At 42.9% G+C, this 15779-nt stretch overlaps 1 protein-coding gene across 1 annotated transcript; it reads right to left on the reverse strand.

The window, feature by feature from the left end:
• Positions 1-5653: 5653 nt before the first annotated feature.
• Positions 5654-14669, reverse strand: rab33a (RAB33A, member RAS oncogene family). The gene is made up of 4 exons (XM_056440051.1): positions 11271-14669; positions 8493-8633; positions 6574-6654; positions 5654-5878 (listed from the first exon to the last, which is right to left on the reverse strand). The coding sequence occupies exons 1-4, from the start codon at positions 11646-11648 to the stop codon at positions 5654-5656; spliced, it is 825 nt and encodes a 274-aa protein (XP_056296026.1). The 5' UTR covers positions 11649-14669.
• Between the last annotated feature and the right edge of the window lie 1110 nt (positions 14670-15779).

The raw sequence follows: 15779 nt of genomic DNA on the forward strand, positions 1-15779 counted from the left end.
TTGAGCTCATCGGAGACGATTGCTGCTCTCCACAGGTAACACACAGGAATGTCTGTGTCGGAATAAAATAAATAAAATAAAAAATGACCATTGTCTTTTATCCTGCGATCCAGACAATGACGCTCATCCAGTCCCACAACACTAATAATAATATCACATCCCCAAAGCCCAGTTCTAGGGCAGTGGAACATTTATTTTAAGATGTGTTGCTAATATTTCACGTATTCTTCTTTTATTTAATTTTACAATATGGACTTGGTAAAAATGAAAACACAATTAGTTAAATTATGATTTATCTTTCTTTGACATTTGGTCCCTCCACCATCACCACATCCCACGATGGAAAAAAAACTCCACTAATGGGGGTTTCAGAACCCAGGACAGCGGACATTTTTTTCTGTTCATAAAATAATCCGTTATCAGTGCTAATTCTTACTCCTGCTCCCACTTTATTTATTTATATATTTATTTAAATTTGACAAATTAACAAAAACATGACTTTACATATACAATACAGAGGGAAAGGAGAAAGAAAAGGCTAAAGAGCAACAACAAAACAGACCAAAACATATAATAATTCAATGAAAAACACAGCAAATAACTCATTCGAACATCATCAGTCTGACATTAGTACATCTCGGTTATATCGTCAAATCCAGTCAGGATCGGTACCGGTGTTTTTTATCTGGCAGGGCAAAGTCCAGCCCAGAGGGTTCCACCATGTCTAAGACATCTTTTCATAGCTCCTACTTTTTTTTATTACTTTGTCGAGCGACATATCACTGCTCGGATTTCCTTCCTTCCTATTTTTTTTTAGCATTCTTCACAACTTTTATGGTATTAAAATCACACGTGTTCTGCTTCGCTTCGGATGTCGGTCTCGGCTGACTCTCCAAACCAGATCATCTGCTCCCAAGAAATCTTTCCCTCCACACAAATAAGCCTTTTTTTCTGGAAGAGCTCAGCATAACTTAATTCATATAACATGCCGCAAAACCCCCACATTTGAATGTCTTAGCATATTCTTTTAAGGTGTCAAAGAGCCATATTTGCGTATTACATATGCAGTTTGTGCAGTACGAAGACAACCAATGAAATAAAAGCTTTTTACGTCTTTGATCTTCTCTCACACTCAACACTCAGCAGCACTCGTCTGCTACACCCATTAATGGACACAGGATTTTCAGCAAAATACATGGAACAAGCCACATGTTTGGAGACGGAGGGACAGACTGATGCAGAAAGAGTGATATGCAAGACGGGAGGGAAAGAAAATGGAAAAACCAGACGGGAAATCTGAAGTTCCTGCGTGGGAAGGAAAACGGGCTCTGACAATAAATACCTCTGTCCTCTGAAAACATAAATACCTCAGACAACAGACATGTTACTGAAAAGCTCATCATGTCAAAGCTTCGGGGGCACATTGTCCCAAAAGCGGACAAGAAAAGGTGTAGAACGACTGAGCTGAAAGAACAATGGTCGGAGTCAAGTGAAGCTTTTATCAGCAGTCCCTTTTCTTTTCTTTTAGATTGTAACAACGACAGTGTTACATTATGTAATAATACATGTGAAACAAGACAAATCCGACACAGTCCAAAAACAAAAACGCACAGACTGATACACATCGTCTCATCTCAATTATCATAAAAAGAAAGATATCGTGAAATCAAGTAACACCACTCTTTAAGGCTTTTGTTAAAGGAATAACTTGGTACAGAGAATTATTTTTGAAGCATTGGCCTGGTTGTGGGCACTGCATTATGAGGATGAAGGTGTATTGTGAGGATGAAGGTGCATTATGAGGATGAAGGTGCATTATGAGGATAAAGGTGCATTATGTGCATGAACGTGCAGTATGAGGATGAAGGTGCATTATGAGGATGAAGGTGCATTATGAGGATGAAGGTGCATTATGAGGATGAAGGTGCATTATGTGCATGAAGGTGCATTATGAGGATGAAGGTGCATTATGAAAGTGCATTATGAGGATAATGGTGCATTATGAAGGTGCATTATGATGATAAGGGTGCATTATGAAGGTGCATTATGAGGATGAAGGTGCATTATGAAAGTGCATTATGAGGATAAGGGTGCATTATGAAGGTGCATTATGAGGATGAAGGTGCATTATGAAGGTGCATTATGAGGATAAGGGTGCATTATGAAGGTGCATTATGAGGATAAGGGTGCATTATGAAGGTGCATTATGAGGATGAAGGTGCATTATGAAAGTGCATTATGCTCACATTTGACTTCTGTGTATGCAATGCATTTTGTAATGTTGGGATTCATGTTGATTATTACAGAATGATTTCACAAATTATTAGAATTATTTTTGTTTTGTTTGCAAGTTTAATTTAATATGACACCATGGAGATCCTCCTGTGGGCAGAGGCTATGTCCCCACGCATATGAGTTCATATTTCATTATTGTAATTGTTGAAACTATCTTGAAATGACGTTTAATTGAATGCTGAAAATAGCTACAGCTAACAAGCTAACCTGCACCTGCACTAGTATATGTGTTACCTTCAGGTTATGCATATGCTCGTTACATTAAAGTGTATTACCAATGTTCCCTGTGTGAGGGAAACCCTGCTGTTGTGTTGTGCCGCGTAAGTCTGCAACACTAATTGTGTTGTGTGAATTAATCTGCCAATTACTTTTCTCAATTGGAGGTTGTGCTTTATGAAATGTGGAAAACTAATACATGGCATTTTGAGACTATTTCACGACCTGCCGTGATGCTTGGCTGGACCGGTACGAGATGAGATGTACAGTAAGATATTCAACCTCATAAAAGACAAACGAAACAAGCAAATATTCACATTTGAGAAGCTGAAACAAGAGGAAGTTTTAATGTTTTTTTTGGTCACAAAATCACCAAAACAATCAGTTATTAAAACAGTTGTAGGTTAACTCACTCTTCATCGACTAACCCTGAACAACTCATTGAGCGTGCGTGCCCTGATCTCTCAAGGACTCACTTCCCACACGGATATTTATTAAAGGCGCATAATACGAGATCGGGAGCATTTCGATTGCCTCTCAACATGGCGACGCCGGAGCCAGCGGCTTTTTAGCTCAGGTAAAAACTACCTCACTATACCATGATATAGTTAACATAGTTGTTTGATGGTATATTAATGCTCTAGATGTCGTATATTGCTCCTTTTAATGCCACAAACAAGAATTATTTTCATTTCACATTCTGACTTGTTGCAGATAAAACAGAAAAACATTTCAAAATGTCAAAACATTCCTTCAAGAACAAATACGGGTTATAAAAAAAGAAAGATCAAGAAAAGTCAACTGCAAAAAGCAGCAACAAATATACAAAACATATATCAACAAACTGTTCTCAAACTATTAGACCTGGATAAAACACAAATGATTTCAAATGTGTGAGAAAGAAAACCGCGAGCGCCTCATGTAACGTGTGAAATACACAATGCGCTGAAATGAGAGATGCTTTTATGGGGATAACATTTATTATACCTTCCCTTTTCATCAATCATTCAAGTCAAATGATTATTTTAAGTTTATGAAGGAAATGCAGGCACGTCTTATTTCCCCCACACACGGCCAGTACAGCCGTCTCACATGACACTAATTGACTAACTAATGGTAAACAGAGCCACAGATACACAACCACGTGATGGGATATGATCAACAGAATAAACAGCTTAGGTAACGGATGTTTATGATCACATCCGGATGAATGGCGTTTCCGGCAGTTTTTTTTTTACAGTGATGCCATGTTATTCCTTCCGTAACTTGATCCCGCTGATCGAGACACCCGACGCGGTTCAGAAAATATCTGTGTGAATTTCTGTTGGACGGATCAAATAGGTCAGCTTGAAAAGGAGGGGGGGGGGGGGGTCTGAAATGCTCACCGATCTGAATGTTTTTTTTTTACGGCACCCGGAAGTATTTATAGCGCAGCTCAAAAGTAGGCTGCGGTGTTAAAATAGGGTCGGGGTATAGAGACTGTGGCGTCACAGTCGGGGCGTGCGGATTGACGCCTTATTACAAAGGCCTCGTAGCTCCGTATACACATCCATCTCAATGTCACTCTCATGCGGAGAGTAAATAACAAGTATGGCTGCTCTCCTCTGAGGCTGGAGGCAGTGATACTGACAGAGGGGCCTGCACTTTGAAACGTGTTCGTTACGGAATTATTCACCCACGGCCACGTAGGACCGGGTGTTTCTGTATTTGCACACGGCGGATCAGCATATGTCTGCATCAGGATCGATTACAAAATAAAAAAGCTTCGCGTCGTCCTATGAGAGTGCATTTCTCCTGCGCCAGGGTAAGAGGATCCTAGAGCCTTTATATATATATATATATATACAGGGCTCTCAAGTTTTGAAGACAGGCAAGAGTGACCAGTTCCATCAGCACCCCCCCCCCCCCTTTATTTTCATTGGTTGCTGGATTAAATCTGACCCAGATACAACAGATACGTTTTTTTTTCGGATTGGCTATTGTGTAGCCCATTTCTTTTTTTTGATTGGCTGATAAGTGGCATCACAGCAGACCTCCAGGGGAGCGCTTGATTCCTCCACGGTGAGGGCAGCCCGGCCAGCTCATGTTTGCGCGCTGCAGCACATTAAAACATTAAATAGCCGAGTTTTTTTCAGCGTGAGAAATACAATGTGTGGCGGGAGTGCGTGACTTAAGACCGAAATGTCAATGCGTGACACTTGAGAGCCCTGATATATATATATATATATATATATATACGTGACATGCTGCCGGACAACCTCTATGTGCTCCGTTGTCAGAAAAAAACCCCTCTCTGCCAAGGTCCTTTCTGCGTAGCTTGCCTTAAGAAGTGTACCCCTCCCCACCTTCCTTTCCCCCACTCTCCAAATGTATGATTCTCACAGTGATTTTAAGTCGACTGTCCTGCTCGTGAAGGAAAAAAATGAAGAAAAAAAGACTCATTCATCCTCTGAAATAGTTGATATTTTTTTGATATCGATTGTGGATATTTCCCGTGAACATGTTTGGTCCGGTCGTGTGAACCCAGATCACCCGGAGCGGTTAAAATACTTAAGACCTCGATGCTACTCCCCCCAGGCCGAGGCAGCTTTTTAAGGCAGTAGAAAACAGCTGAGTGAAATCTAATAAGACCGTGGAGTGATGCGTTGCCTCTGAGTGATGGCCGTCATAGCACACTAGGGCCACTAGGGGCACTAGGGGCCGGCTTGTTGTATCTGTCGCCCTTTGGAAGTTGGATTTACTCACTTCGTGTTTGATTTAAAGGAATATTTACTACACCACCCATTGTAGTCTAAAAGGCAACGTTGTTCATAAAACCCTTTCCCTCTCTATCATCGCCCCTCTTCTTACCCGTTTCCACAACATCCTCCTCTTCCTCGAAACACGTTGCTGTTGGTGCCTCAACCCCCCCACCCCGTTCCTCCTCCTCCTCCTCCTCCTCCTCCTCCTCCTCCTCCTCCTCCTCCTCAACCGGAAATAAAGTTGAATTTAAAAGACTCTCGTTTTAACCTCACTCTCACCATCATCCCTCTCCTCTTCCTCCTCATCCTCCTCCTTGACATGTACAGTTACTATTCTCTCTCTCTCTCTCTTCCCCCCTTCCATTATGCCTCCCCCTCCTCCCTTTTCTCCCTCTCTCCCCTCAACAAGGACAACTGCTCTTTGTTTCAGTCTCTTGTGTGAGCCGCACCCTGCCGTCCTCCCTCTCCACGTCTCTGTAGAGGAGGGACTTCTGGGCCTTGAGGCGGCACGCCAGCGACATGAAGATGGAGTCCACGTTCTGGCTCTCCCTCGGGTCCTTGGCCGACGTCTCGAACAGCAGCATGTTGTGGGAGTCGGCGAACTTCAGCGCCATGTTGGAGGGCACCTTGGGAGAGAGCACCAAACAACTGGGCGTAAAATAATAATAATAATACCACCTCGAGAACCATTTCCTTAAAGAGTTCTTTAAATAACCTTAAAAAGGTATCTCAAAGGACCTTTAAAAAATTGTTCTTTAAGGCACCATTTCTGGTTCCACAAAGAACCTTTCAAACCAGGGGTCTTTAAGGAACCATTTCCTTAATGAGTTTTTCAAATAACCTAAAAAAAGCATCTCAAAGAACCTTCAAGAAATGGTTCTTTAAGGCATAATTTTTAGTTCCACAAAGAACCTTTCAAACCAGGGTTCCATTAAGAATCATTTCCTTAAAGAGTTCTTCAAATAACCTATAACGGAATCTTAGTGAACCTTTCAGAAATGGTTCTATAAGGCACCATTTCTGGTTCCATAAAGAACCTTTTAAACCAGGGTTCCATTAAGAACCATTTCCTTAAAGAGTTACTCAAATAACCTATAACGGTATCTCAAAGAACCTTAACAAAATTGTTCTTTAAGGCACCATTTCTGGTTCCACAAAGAACCTTTCAAACCAGGGGTCTTTAAAGAAACATTTCCTTATAACCTATAATGATGCTTCAAACGAGAAAAAAAATTCTTCAGCCGGTGATGGTTCTTCGTAGAACCACAAAGAACCATTTAAGAACCATTATTTTTCTGCGTGTGGAGAAGCTGGCGCTCACCTGTATTTGGTCCACGAGGTCACACTTGTTCCCCACCAGGACTCGAGGCACCGATGCTGAGACCCGATGGCCGTTACACTCCTGCAACACAGCGGAGTATGGCTTTTAGTCACGTTCGTGTGATATGTGACCGAAAAATAGAAGCAGCTAAGTGTGTGTGTGTGTGTGTGTGTGCGTGTGTGTATTTGCTGCAGAGTTAGTGCCTGAATAAAGCATGAAGATCTCCAAGTCACTTTTTGCTCTTCTCTTTTGAATTGCTCTGCCTGATGTCCAGAAGGCAGCCGTCTTCTAATCACATGGCCGGTCCACCGTCACGCTTACAGGACGACGGCCTTGGCCTCCTGTGACCCGAGAAAGTCAGGTCACGTAGTTTAAAAAGCGGGAAGTCCTTATTGGGAGGCGCATGACTTTCACCCGGGAGACCGCCGCTTCGTACGAGACACTTTTACTCATTACCTTCGCATTGAAAATGCGGAAGGTTATGTTTTGATCGCCGTGTATTTATTTATTTATTTGTATGCGTGTTACTCGCATAACACAAAACGTTTTAAACCGAATCGCATGAAATTTGGTGGGATGATTGGTTATTATCCGGGGACCATTTGATTAGATTTTGGGATTGATCGGGTCAAAGGTCAAGGTAAAGGTCATGAAAAGGTCAAAATCTTTTTGAATCGCATAAAATTTGGTGGGATGATTTGATTAGATTTTGGGATCATTTTGGGATCATTTGGGACCATTTGATTAGATTTTGGGATCAATCGGGTCAAAGGTCAAGGTCATGAAAAGGTCAACATCTTCTTTTTACCATAGCTCGGTCAATTTCTATCCAATTGGCATGCAACTAATGCCAACATGTTCATAATTCAATGCCCAATCTTGTGATATGCGAAGGTATGCGCTCTACCGAGTGCCCGTTCTAGTCTTAACATGCGTAGAGTTACATGCGTTTTTTTCTCTGGGTCTATTATTTAACAGCAATGGAAATTAAAAACATATATAAATGTATGTATTATTCATATGTTATATATACAATCTCACATAAACCTCTGCGGGGTGACACCTGAGTTTAAGATATAATAATGTTAATAACTATTGAATAGCAGCATTTAGTGTGACATCATTAATAGACTGACCTTCTCTCCTCATCCCCAACCCCCTTAGCTTATGTACGAAACTTAATATATAACTTATTTAACCGTAACCATGATCTACTAACCCAAGTGGTTTGCTTCATTTTTTTGGTAACGTTCAAACGACTTCAAACTAATTATGTGTTTGCTTGTATAGGTCTTATACGTACAACTCATATTCGACAAGCTATTGTTATTGTCAATCACAGATTTGACTCGTAACATTAATGATGATTTATTTCTAGTTACCATAATAAGCCTCATGTTCAGCTCTTGGATATAGAAAGTGGAATGGAGCCGTACTAAATGCCATCATCCCTTCTAAGAGAAAAGACTCTCAGACTACTTGAGTCTAGTCTGCCTGACGACTCATTGATCTTTTATCTGACTGAGGTTAGAATGAGTGGCTCTGAGCTATCAGTCGCCTAACCGTGCATGTATTTGGATAATAAATCCACGCCGCTGTCCGCGGTGCTGGACCAGCCGACGTAAGTCGTAAATTGCGACTCTTTTCAGGCGAAGTCCCGCCCCTTCCGTCCGTCCCCTCCGGATCTATAATATCGTAAAGCACTTTGGCACACGTTGAAAAACAGTCGACTACGCCAAATCTCTTTGAATAATTCATTTTCTAAGGGAAAGCACTTCTTCTTTATCGGCCTGCACAGAGATGCAAACCATGAGGGGGGGGGGGGGGGGGGGGTCGAGACCCATTGGAAATCAATGGTTCTGGACCGTTGTGTCTCGGCACGAATGGCAAATGAAAAAGCGTGAGAACTTGAAACCGACCTCTATCCACGTCTGCAGGTTGCGGAAGGAGGCCATCTTGGTGACGTCGTACACGAAGACCACGGCGTGGACGTTGCGGTAGTAGTGCTCCACCATGGATTTACGGAAACGCTCCTGGCCCGCCGTGTCCCACACCTGCACCTGTGAGAGAGAGACGAGAGGAGACGGTTCACGTGAAATAGTATTTCAGTCATATGAAAAAGCACCCGGAGTGACAGAATCCAGACCTACGACCTCATTATCCATATATACGACATATACAATGAGCTGTCTAAGTTTATAAGCTTATACCACGACGAAGGCCTCAGGGCAGGTCGTCTCTGCTGTATGTGGAGACACATGTTAAAAAAATAAGATTAAAACCCCCTTTTGGAACCATTATTTATTTATTACATTATATTTTATTTTATTTCAATTCAATTCTGTTTATTTTGTACAGCCCATTATCATAAATTACAAATTTACCTCAGAGGGCTTTACAATCTGTACACATACGCTGTCCCAGGACCTCACATCGGATCAGGAAAAACTCCCAAGAAATATTAATTAATTTATATTATAATTTAAACCTCTATTCAACCAGGTGAGTCCTATTGTGATTAAAAAAAAAACGCTTTTTCGAGGGTGACCTGGACAAGACAGGCAGGAACAGAAGAAACACACAGTTACAAACAAACAAAACACAGAAGTTAAAATAAACTCAAAGTGACAAAACCAAGTTAATTTAAGAAACATTTACCTTTTTTGGGAACCTGCCTCCATTTCTTTCATTTTATATTTAAAAGCAAGCCGGCCTGGTCAACAATCTCAAATACTCAGAGTGCATTGCTTTCACTGCCCTCCGGTGATCACTTCATAGTGGTGACACCCTAAGACTCACGAGCCCATTCATCTGCCTCCAGTTGCTTTATTGCACACTTGTGCCTCATGTGGGGGGACGAGTAGGGGGGGGGGGGGGGGCTGCATTACCGCCAAGCAATTTCCTAATTGCCGTATTGGATGGTTCAGATTTAACCAGAGGGACGATGTGAGAACTGATATTGATTTCACCTATAAAAAACACACCGAGTAGATCTGACGGCGAGGCTTTCTCTACACGTTGTTTACCTGTCGTCAGTGAGAACGTCTTTGAGGAAACCCAAAAGTCTTTGCGTGTCGACAGACTTCTGCTCGTCAACAGCTGTCAATCATCACCTTTATTCTGAAACCTCACCCTACTTCTATTTCTAGACTTCCGCAAGTTTGAAACGTTTGTCGTTTCCAATCCGTGTGTTCTACTTTTATTCAGCTGCCGGCAACTTGAGAGGGAAACAATAAAAAATAAATATAGATATTGTATCATCTCTGCCAGGAGGCTGAACTGAAACACCTGTATAGACACACCTTTAGAGCCTTTAGTTCTCACAATACAACCACATTGTTGGCACAAGTCAATCAAATAAATCCGTTGCTCAAAAGTGTTACGGCACCAGTGGAACGTCAACAAAAGCTTTAAAAATGTCGGGTTACGTTTATTTCTGAAAATGAATTTTTCCGATGAGGACGTCAATGATTTCGGACACGCTGACCTAATAATAGGTGTACGCGGTGTTTATGAGTCAGCATCCAGGGGGCACCTGGAGGTTACAGACAGACGGTTATTGAGACTGAAGGGAGAGGGGGGAGCACACACACACACAGACACACACACACACCCCAACACCCACACACACACACACACACACAGTGAGCAGGGGGGAGGTGTGTGGGCCTGTGTTACCCACCAGAACAAGAGATCTCGATAAAGAGCCTCATATGTAGTCGCGGCTCATCCGTATGAACGACGCCACCAGACATATAAAAAACTGAAATGTTATTTGTCATCACGCTGTTGCACTTTAATTGATTAGGTATCAGTAAGGATGTTCACATCATTACATTTTAATACAATAATTAACAAGATACCATAACAGCCCTGATATGTTTATTTAAAAGGTATAAAAGGGGAATTGCCAGCAGATTTAAGTTAGTATAATATAGATATTATAGCTTATATTATATCTTCTAGCTGACACGTGCCCTTAAGATGGACCGGCTGTATTTTCTTTCTTGGTTCAGATGGTTCAATCATCTCGATTACTTGATTAAAAAATGTTCTGACAATAATGTAAATTGCACATCACAGCCTCCCTGAGTCCAAGTGGACGTCTCCGAGTTGCTTTTGTCGTCCAGCCGACAGTCTATAACCGAGCTGCTCAGTTTGGTGTCGTATGAACACAAAGGAACGCAGCCGATCTGAGGGCTTGTTTTATTCTTGCTTTAATCTCAGGTAACACATCCAAGCACATGTTGACGAGGATCCCTATTGTTCAGAACATATGTAACCCTCACAAAGCTCCGCCCCCCCCGGGGGCCATTCGGATGACATTCATTGTTCCGGTCCCTTCCTTTTGGTTCCACAAAGACACATGTTGACACAAATATATATTTTTTACATTTAAAAAAATGTGAACGGACAAATCATATAATAATATATGAGTGCTGTGACATGTAGTGTGTTGTTCTGTTGTTTGGATAACATGAAAGACCCCCCCCCACACACACACACACACACACACACACACACACACACACACACACACACACACACACACACACACAATTAGGATCCACTGGCAGCTGATCTATGAAAAGAAAAGAGGAGGAGAAGAGGGAGGAGGAGGAGGGGGAGGGATGGAGGGAGGGAGGAAACACCACTGATCTACATCCAGCCCCTCTGTTGCTTTTTTTTTTTTTTACCTTGATAGTCTCTCCTTCGAGCTCCACCGCCTTCTCCCGGAAATCCACGCCGATGGTGGCCTCGGTCTTGTCGGGGAAGCTGCCCCCGGTGAAGCGGAAGGTGAGGCAGGTCTTGCCCACGTTCGAGTCCCCGATGACGATGATCTTAAAGATCCGCGTCTGGATGCTCAGCTCCAGGGAGGAGGTGATGCTCGGGGCGGCGTCGTTGCTGCTGCTGGCTCGGCTCCGGCTGCTGGCTCTCTGGAGGTCCATGGAGGATGTCAGGATGGTGACATTGTCGTCCGCTCGGTTCCTCCGTGTGTTCCCTTTCCCTCCTCCTCCCCTATCTCCTCCGCCGCCGCCCGGAGCTCGGGTCTCCTCCGGGGAATCGTTGGTCATCGTGCCGGAGGAGGCGATGCGAAAATCGGTGTGCGTGTGCGGGAGAGCAGGGATGGGGGGTGTACGCGGATGGATGGATGAGTGAAGGGAGGGGAAAGAGGGAGGAAGGAAGGAGGAGACGAGAGAGGCAACAATAGCAACGATGCTTCTCCTTTAGCAGCGGAGTGTGGCCTTAAAGGGAGAAGCGTCGTAAAAGAGTTGTTATTAAAATAAGTTATATAATTCCTAATGAAACGAGGGCCAGTGAACTAGGATGCCAGGATGCATAAACACAACACAAAAACCATGTATGAATATGTATATAATAACAGCTGTAGTTTATTTGCAGATGGAGTTGTTACATTACAAAACAGATGCTTTTAAAACACATAGTAGATAAATATATAGATAGATATATAGATTAAACTGGTAGTTTAACACTTTAATGGCTCCTTTTTTTCCTTATTTTTTTATAGAAGAAAAACAATTATTATACAAATGTGTGTTACACAACTTATTTTTCTCTTCTTTCCTGCCCATCAGTCATATCACAACCAAGTGTTGTGTGTATGATTGCCACACACACAAACGCACAACCACAACCACACACACAAGCAGTTACAAGGTTCAGTTTTTCTGCACTGAAGTGTTATTTTGCTGCAGATCCCTTTGTACCTTTTGGAGAGCTCTCTGAAGATTTAGAAATCAGGATTTTAACTCTATAATAAATCTATTTTACAATTTAACATTGGTACTTTTACTAAAGTAAAGGCACTCATCACACCCCTCCTCCATCCCTGTTCCCTACGGCCCCCTTATAGACATCTAGGACCTATGTAGAGCTAATTAGACTAACAGACATAAGTAATGAGATTTTTTCGATTCTTTTATTATCGGAGATGGTGTTTTAAAGAGTAATACTATTCATTACCACCTTATAAGTTATATGAAGACCTGCGTTTCATAAGCAGAAAGTATTACACGTTTATTTTCTCCACATTGGTGCAAACTGACGCATCAGCAGTTCTGAACTGATTTTCCTGAAACCTTCAAAATCACCGGATTCCATTTCCAAATTAGATACTAAAACATTTCATCATTCAAAAACGAGGCGATTGTATCTATCGGGGTTCTAACAGAGCGAGAAAGTGAAACAGGTTTTCTCACACAATCGAGTCATGTGATGTGAGCGGCTGGTCATTTGATCACATTCCATAAATCAACATAGCCGTAAAGCAAAGGGGGATTACAGTGTCACCGGGAGGCTGTAGCCTGGGGGCAAAGGTCAAATCAATTAGCAGGGATTCCCGTTCAAATCTACGTCATTACAAATTGCCTTGAAATGAACCCTTTCAAAGACAAAGCTCAGGAAACCCTCTAAGTCAATGGAAAATACATCATGCTGGTTTTTTAGAGTTTCTCGCACAGCTTCCCCGACATGATTAGTATATTTCCTTTTTTATTGTGATGCAGAATCAACACCAGCTTGCCGGCCTGCCTGCAGAGAGGGCTGCTGGGTAAAAGCGAACAGGAATTTGAGGTCAAGAAGCTTAGAGCGCTGCGGGAATGAGTCCAAAAAACAGGAAATAAGTCATCATTGTTGTTCTTCCGCCTCCCTCATCGATGCGTTTGTTCAGTGGGTTTTTGTTTGGATGCCAGTGGTTAAGACATTTTTAAAGTTGCGTTCTACAATAAAATATGTTTGTGAATATTAATAAGAATGTTGAATTTTGTGCATGTTTAAAAAAAAAGATCAATACTACTGCTCATTTGATTGTGGTGTAGTTGGTTTACACGTTAGCCGTTAACTTCTTACAATTACACTCACGCTTCGAAAATCACAAAAACTGTGTTCATCGGAGAAGATTATCTTTATGTATCATAAACGTGCGTTTGTCACAGAGCTTATTTTCTGCAATAACCCCAAAACCCAATGGAAGAATCCCATTGGCTGTTTGTCGAAGCAACCAGTGTGAACCAAACATCATGCAACCATAGTTGTCAAAAACCTCCCGTAATTATGATTCATCCTCATGAACATCTGTACCAAAGTTTGTGGCAATCCATCCAATAATTATTAATCCAACCTACTGAAATGTTTATCCCAAGAGCCGCGCTGTCGCCATGGCTACCAATAATATTACAACCGTTGCATTATCTCACTATTAGCATGTTTCTCCTCGTGACCGCTATCTAAACGGCACATTACAAATGAGCAGCGGTGCAGATTCCATCCATTTAGTTGGTTATTGATTATGGGAGATGTCAAGAAGAAGTAGAATCAGGCAGCATGGGGTTCCAAGAGCTGATATCGGAGGTGAGAAATGAAGAGAAATCCGGCGTCACTCACCGTGTGAGACGGAGCTGCGGTGAGCAAGAGCTGCTTTGCTTCCATTTTGACAACAGCAACAACAACAGCATGAAAACCACAACAACAAAAAACGCTGGCGCACACACAAATGTGCGCACACGTGCACTCCCTGTCTGTGGATAGTAGACTGAGGACACTTGCCCTGTTTTCCCTCTCTTATTGAATGTCTCTCTTACACACACACACACACACACACACACATATACATTTACACAGACATGCTACTCACTGTGTGGAACAGTCCCGTACACACAGACACAATCTCTTCCCCACAGACATACACACGGTCTCTCAAAGAGACACACATCAGCTCTTTTTCTCACACACACACGCGCACACACACACACACACACACACACACACACACACGGGGTGTGTTGAATCGCCTGTGTCTGACAAAGCTCTCTTCTTCCTCAGTCAAAGACCTGTTTGTCTGGAAGCAAGGCCCAGTGGGACATTCACATTCTGGCGAAGACAAACCGACAGTGAAATATCGCATATTTGTTTTCATACACACACACACACACATTTGGATGTGTGTGCGAATTCCCACCAAAATTATGTTGTGGCTTTTACACTTTCCTATGCGGTTGTGGCACTCAAACTGTATGTGCTACGTGTAAGCACAGGGCAACAATTGAAATCACTCATTGTAGACATGTATTTTTCTAATTTGTTTGTAAAAAAATCTTTATATATATTTACGTATTAATTTTCCTGTAACAGAGGAGGGTTGGTGTTTTTACAGTTCATAGTCTACAAGGGATTCCACTATTCCCTTAAATGGCAGCACTGTCAGATCTTCTTGCTATTCGTCAGTGGTGCAAATATGTGGGCGGGCCCTGTTATTAAGTGTTTGGGTGTGTGCTTCAAGGTGTGTGTTTTTAGTTAAAGTGCATGTTAAAGTGTGTGTGGAGGAGGAGGAAGGGAGGGGTCAGCGACAATCTTTCTGCCCTTCCAGACCTGGAGGAAGGCAGATGCAACCCGAACCCCCTCGGCGGCCGGATGATGCGACTCAACGATGGCCGTGTAATTGTGGCCCATCATTCCTGTTAGGCGTTGAGCTCAGGTTGTTCTGGCCAGAAGGGCCATGTTGACTGCATCGTACACTGTGGGCGAACTGCAGGGTCCCCAGGAATGGAGCGGCAGTAGAACTCATTTTCTCGTGCTGCCAGCACATTGTCATTCATGGAGGGTGGGGGGATTTGGGTTACAGTCGTTTAGCATCTCTCACCGCCTTGCTAAACCTGTATTTTTCCTCACCACAGGTTTGCAGGCTTTAGTCTCTGCCTATGTATGGTTTAGGGAGTCGTGGCTGAGGTTTCCTTATTAAAATCCCGAGTACAATAACTAAAGAGTCCGGAAGGTCCGCCCACAACACCGTATCTGTTCGGCGAGGGGTCCGCCAGCTCGCACCGCCTCCCGGCGGCGTGTAAACTCAGCCAGGATGAATGAATGAAGGGAACACAAAGAAAGGATCACCGTTACGTCGTTGCACCAGCCGTTGTTGAGGGAGGATGAGGAGAAGTTCTGTCTCTCCCTTGCACAGTGAGCGGACGTTGAAGAGAAATATGCCAGCGCTGCGATGATCCCTCCTCGTGGCCGGCGCCCCTCCTTGCCCCTTCCTCTCGCCTCTCCGCCCACAAGGCGGGCGCAAGGTGAGCACACCTTTACAAACAACAAAAACATCGCACCATCCACCGGAGGCGTCCGCGGCGCCATCAGGAAGTATAAAGCCACTCTATTGGCTTGGAGTGGATTTCAGTTTGAATTAGTCACGC

The sequence above is a fragment of the Pseudoliparis swirei genome, chromosome 19, assembly GCF_029220125.1.
Source record: "Pseudoliparis swirei isolate HS2019 ecotype Mariana Trench chromosome 19, NWPU_hadal_v1, whole genome shotgun sequence".
In the NCBI taxonomy this organism is placed as follows: Eukaryota; Metazoa; Chordata; class Actinopteri; order Perciformes; family Liparidae; genus Pseudoliparis; species Pseudoliparis swirei.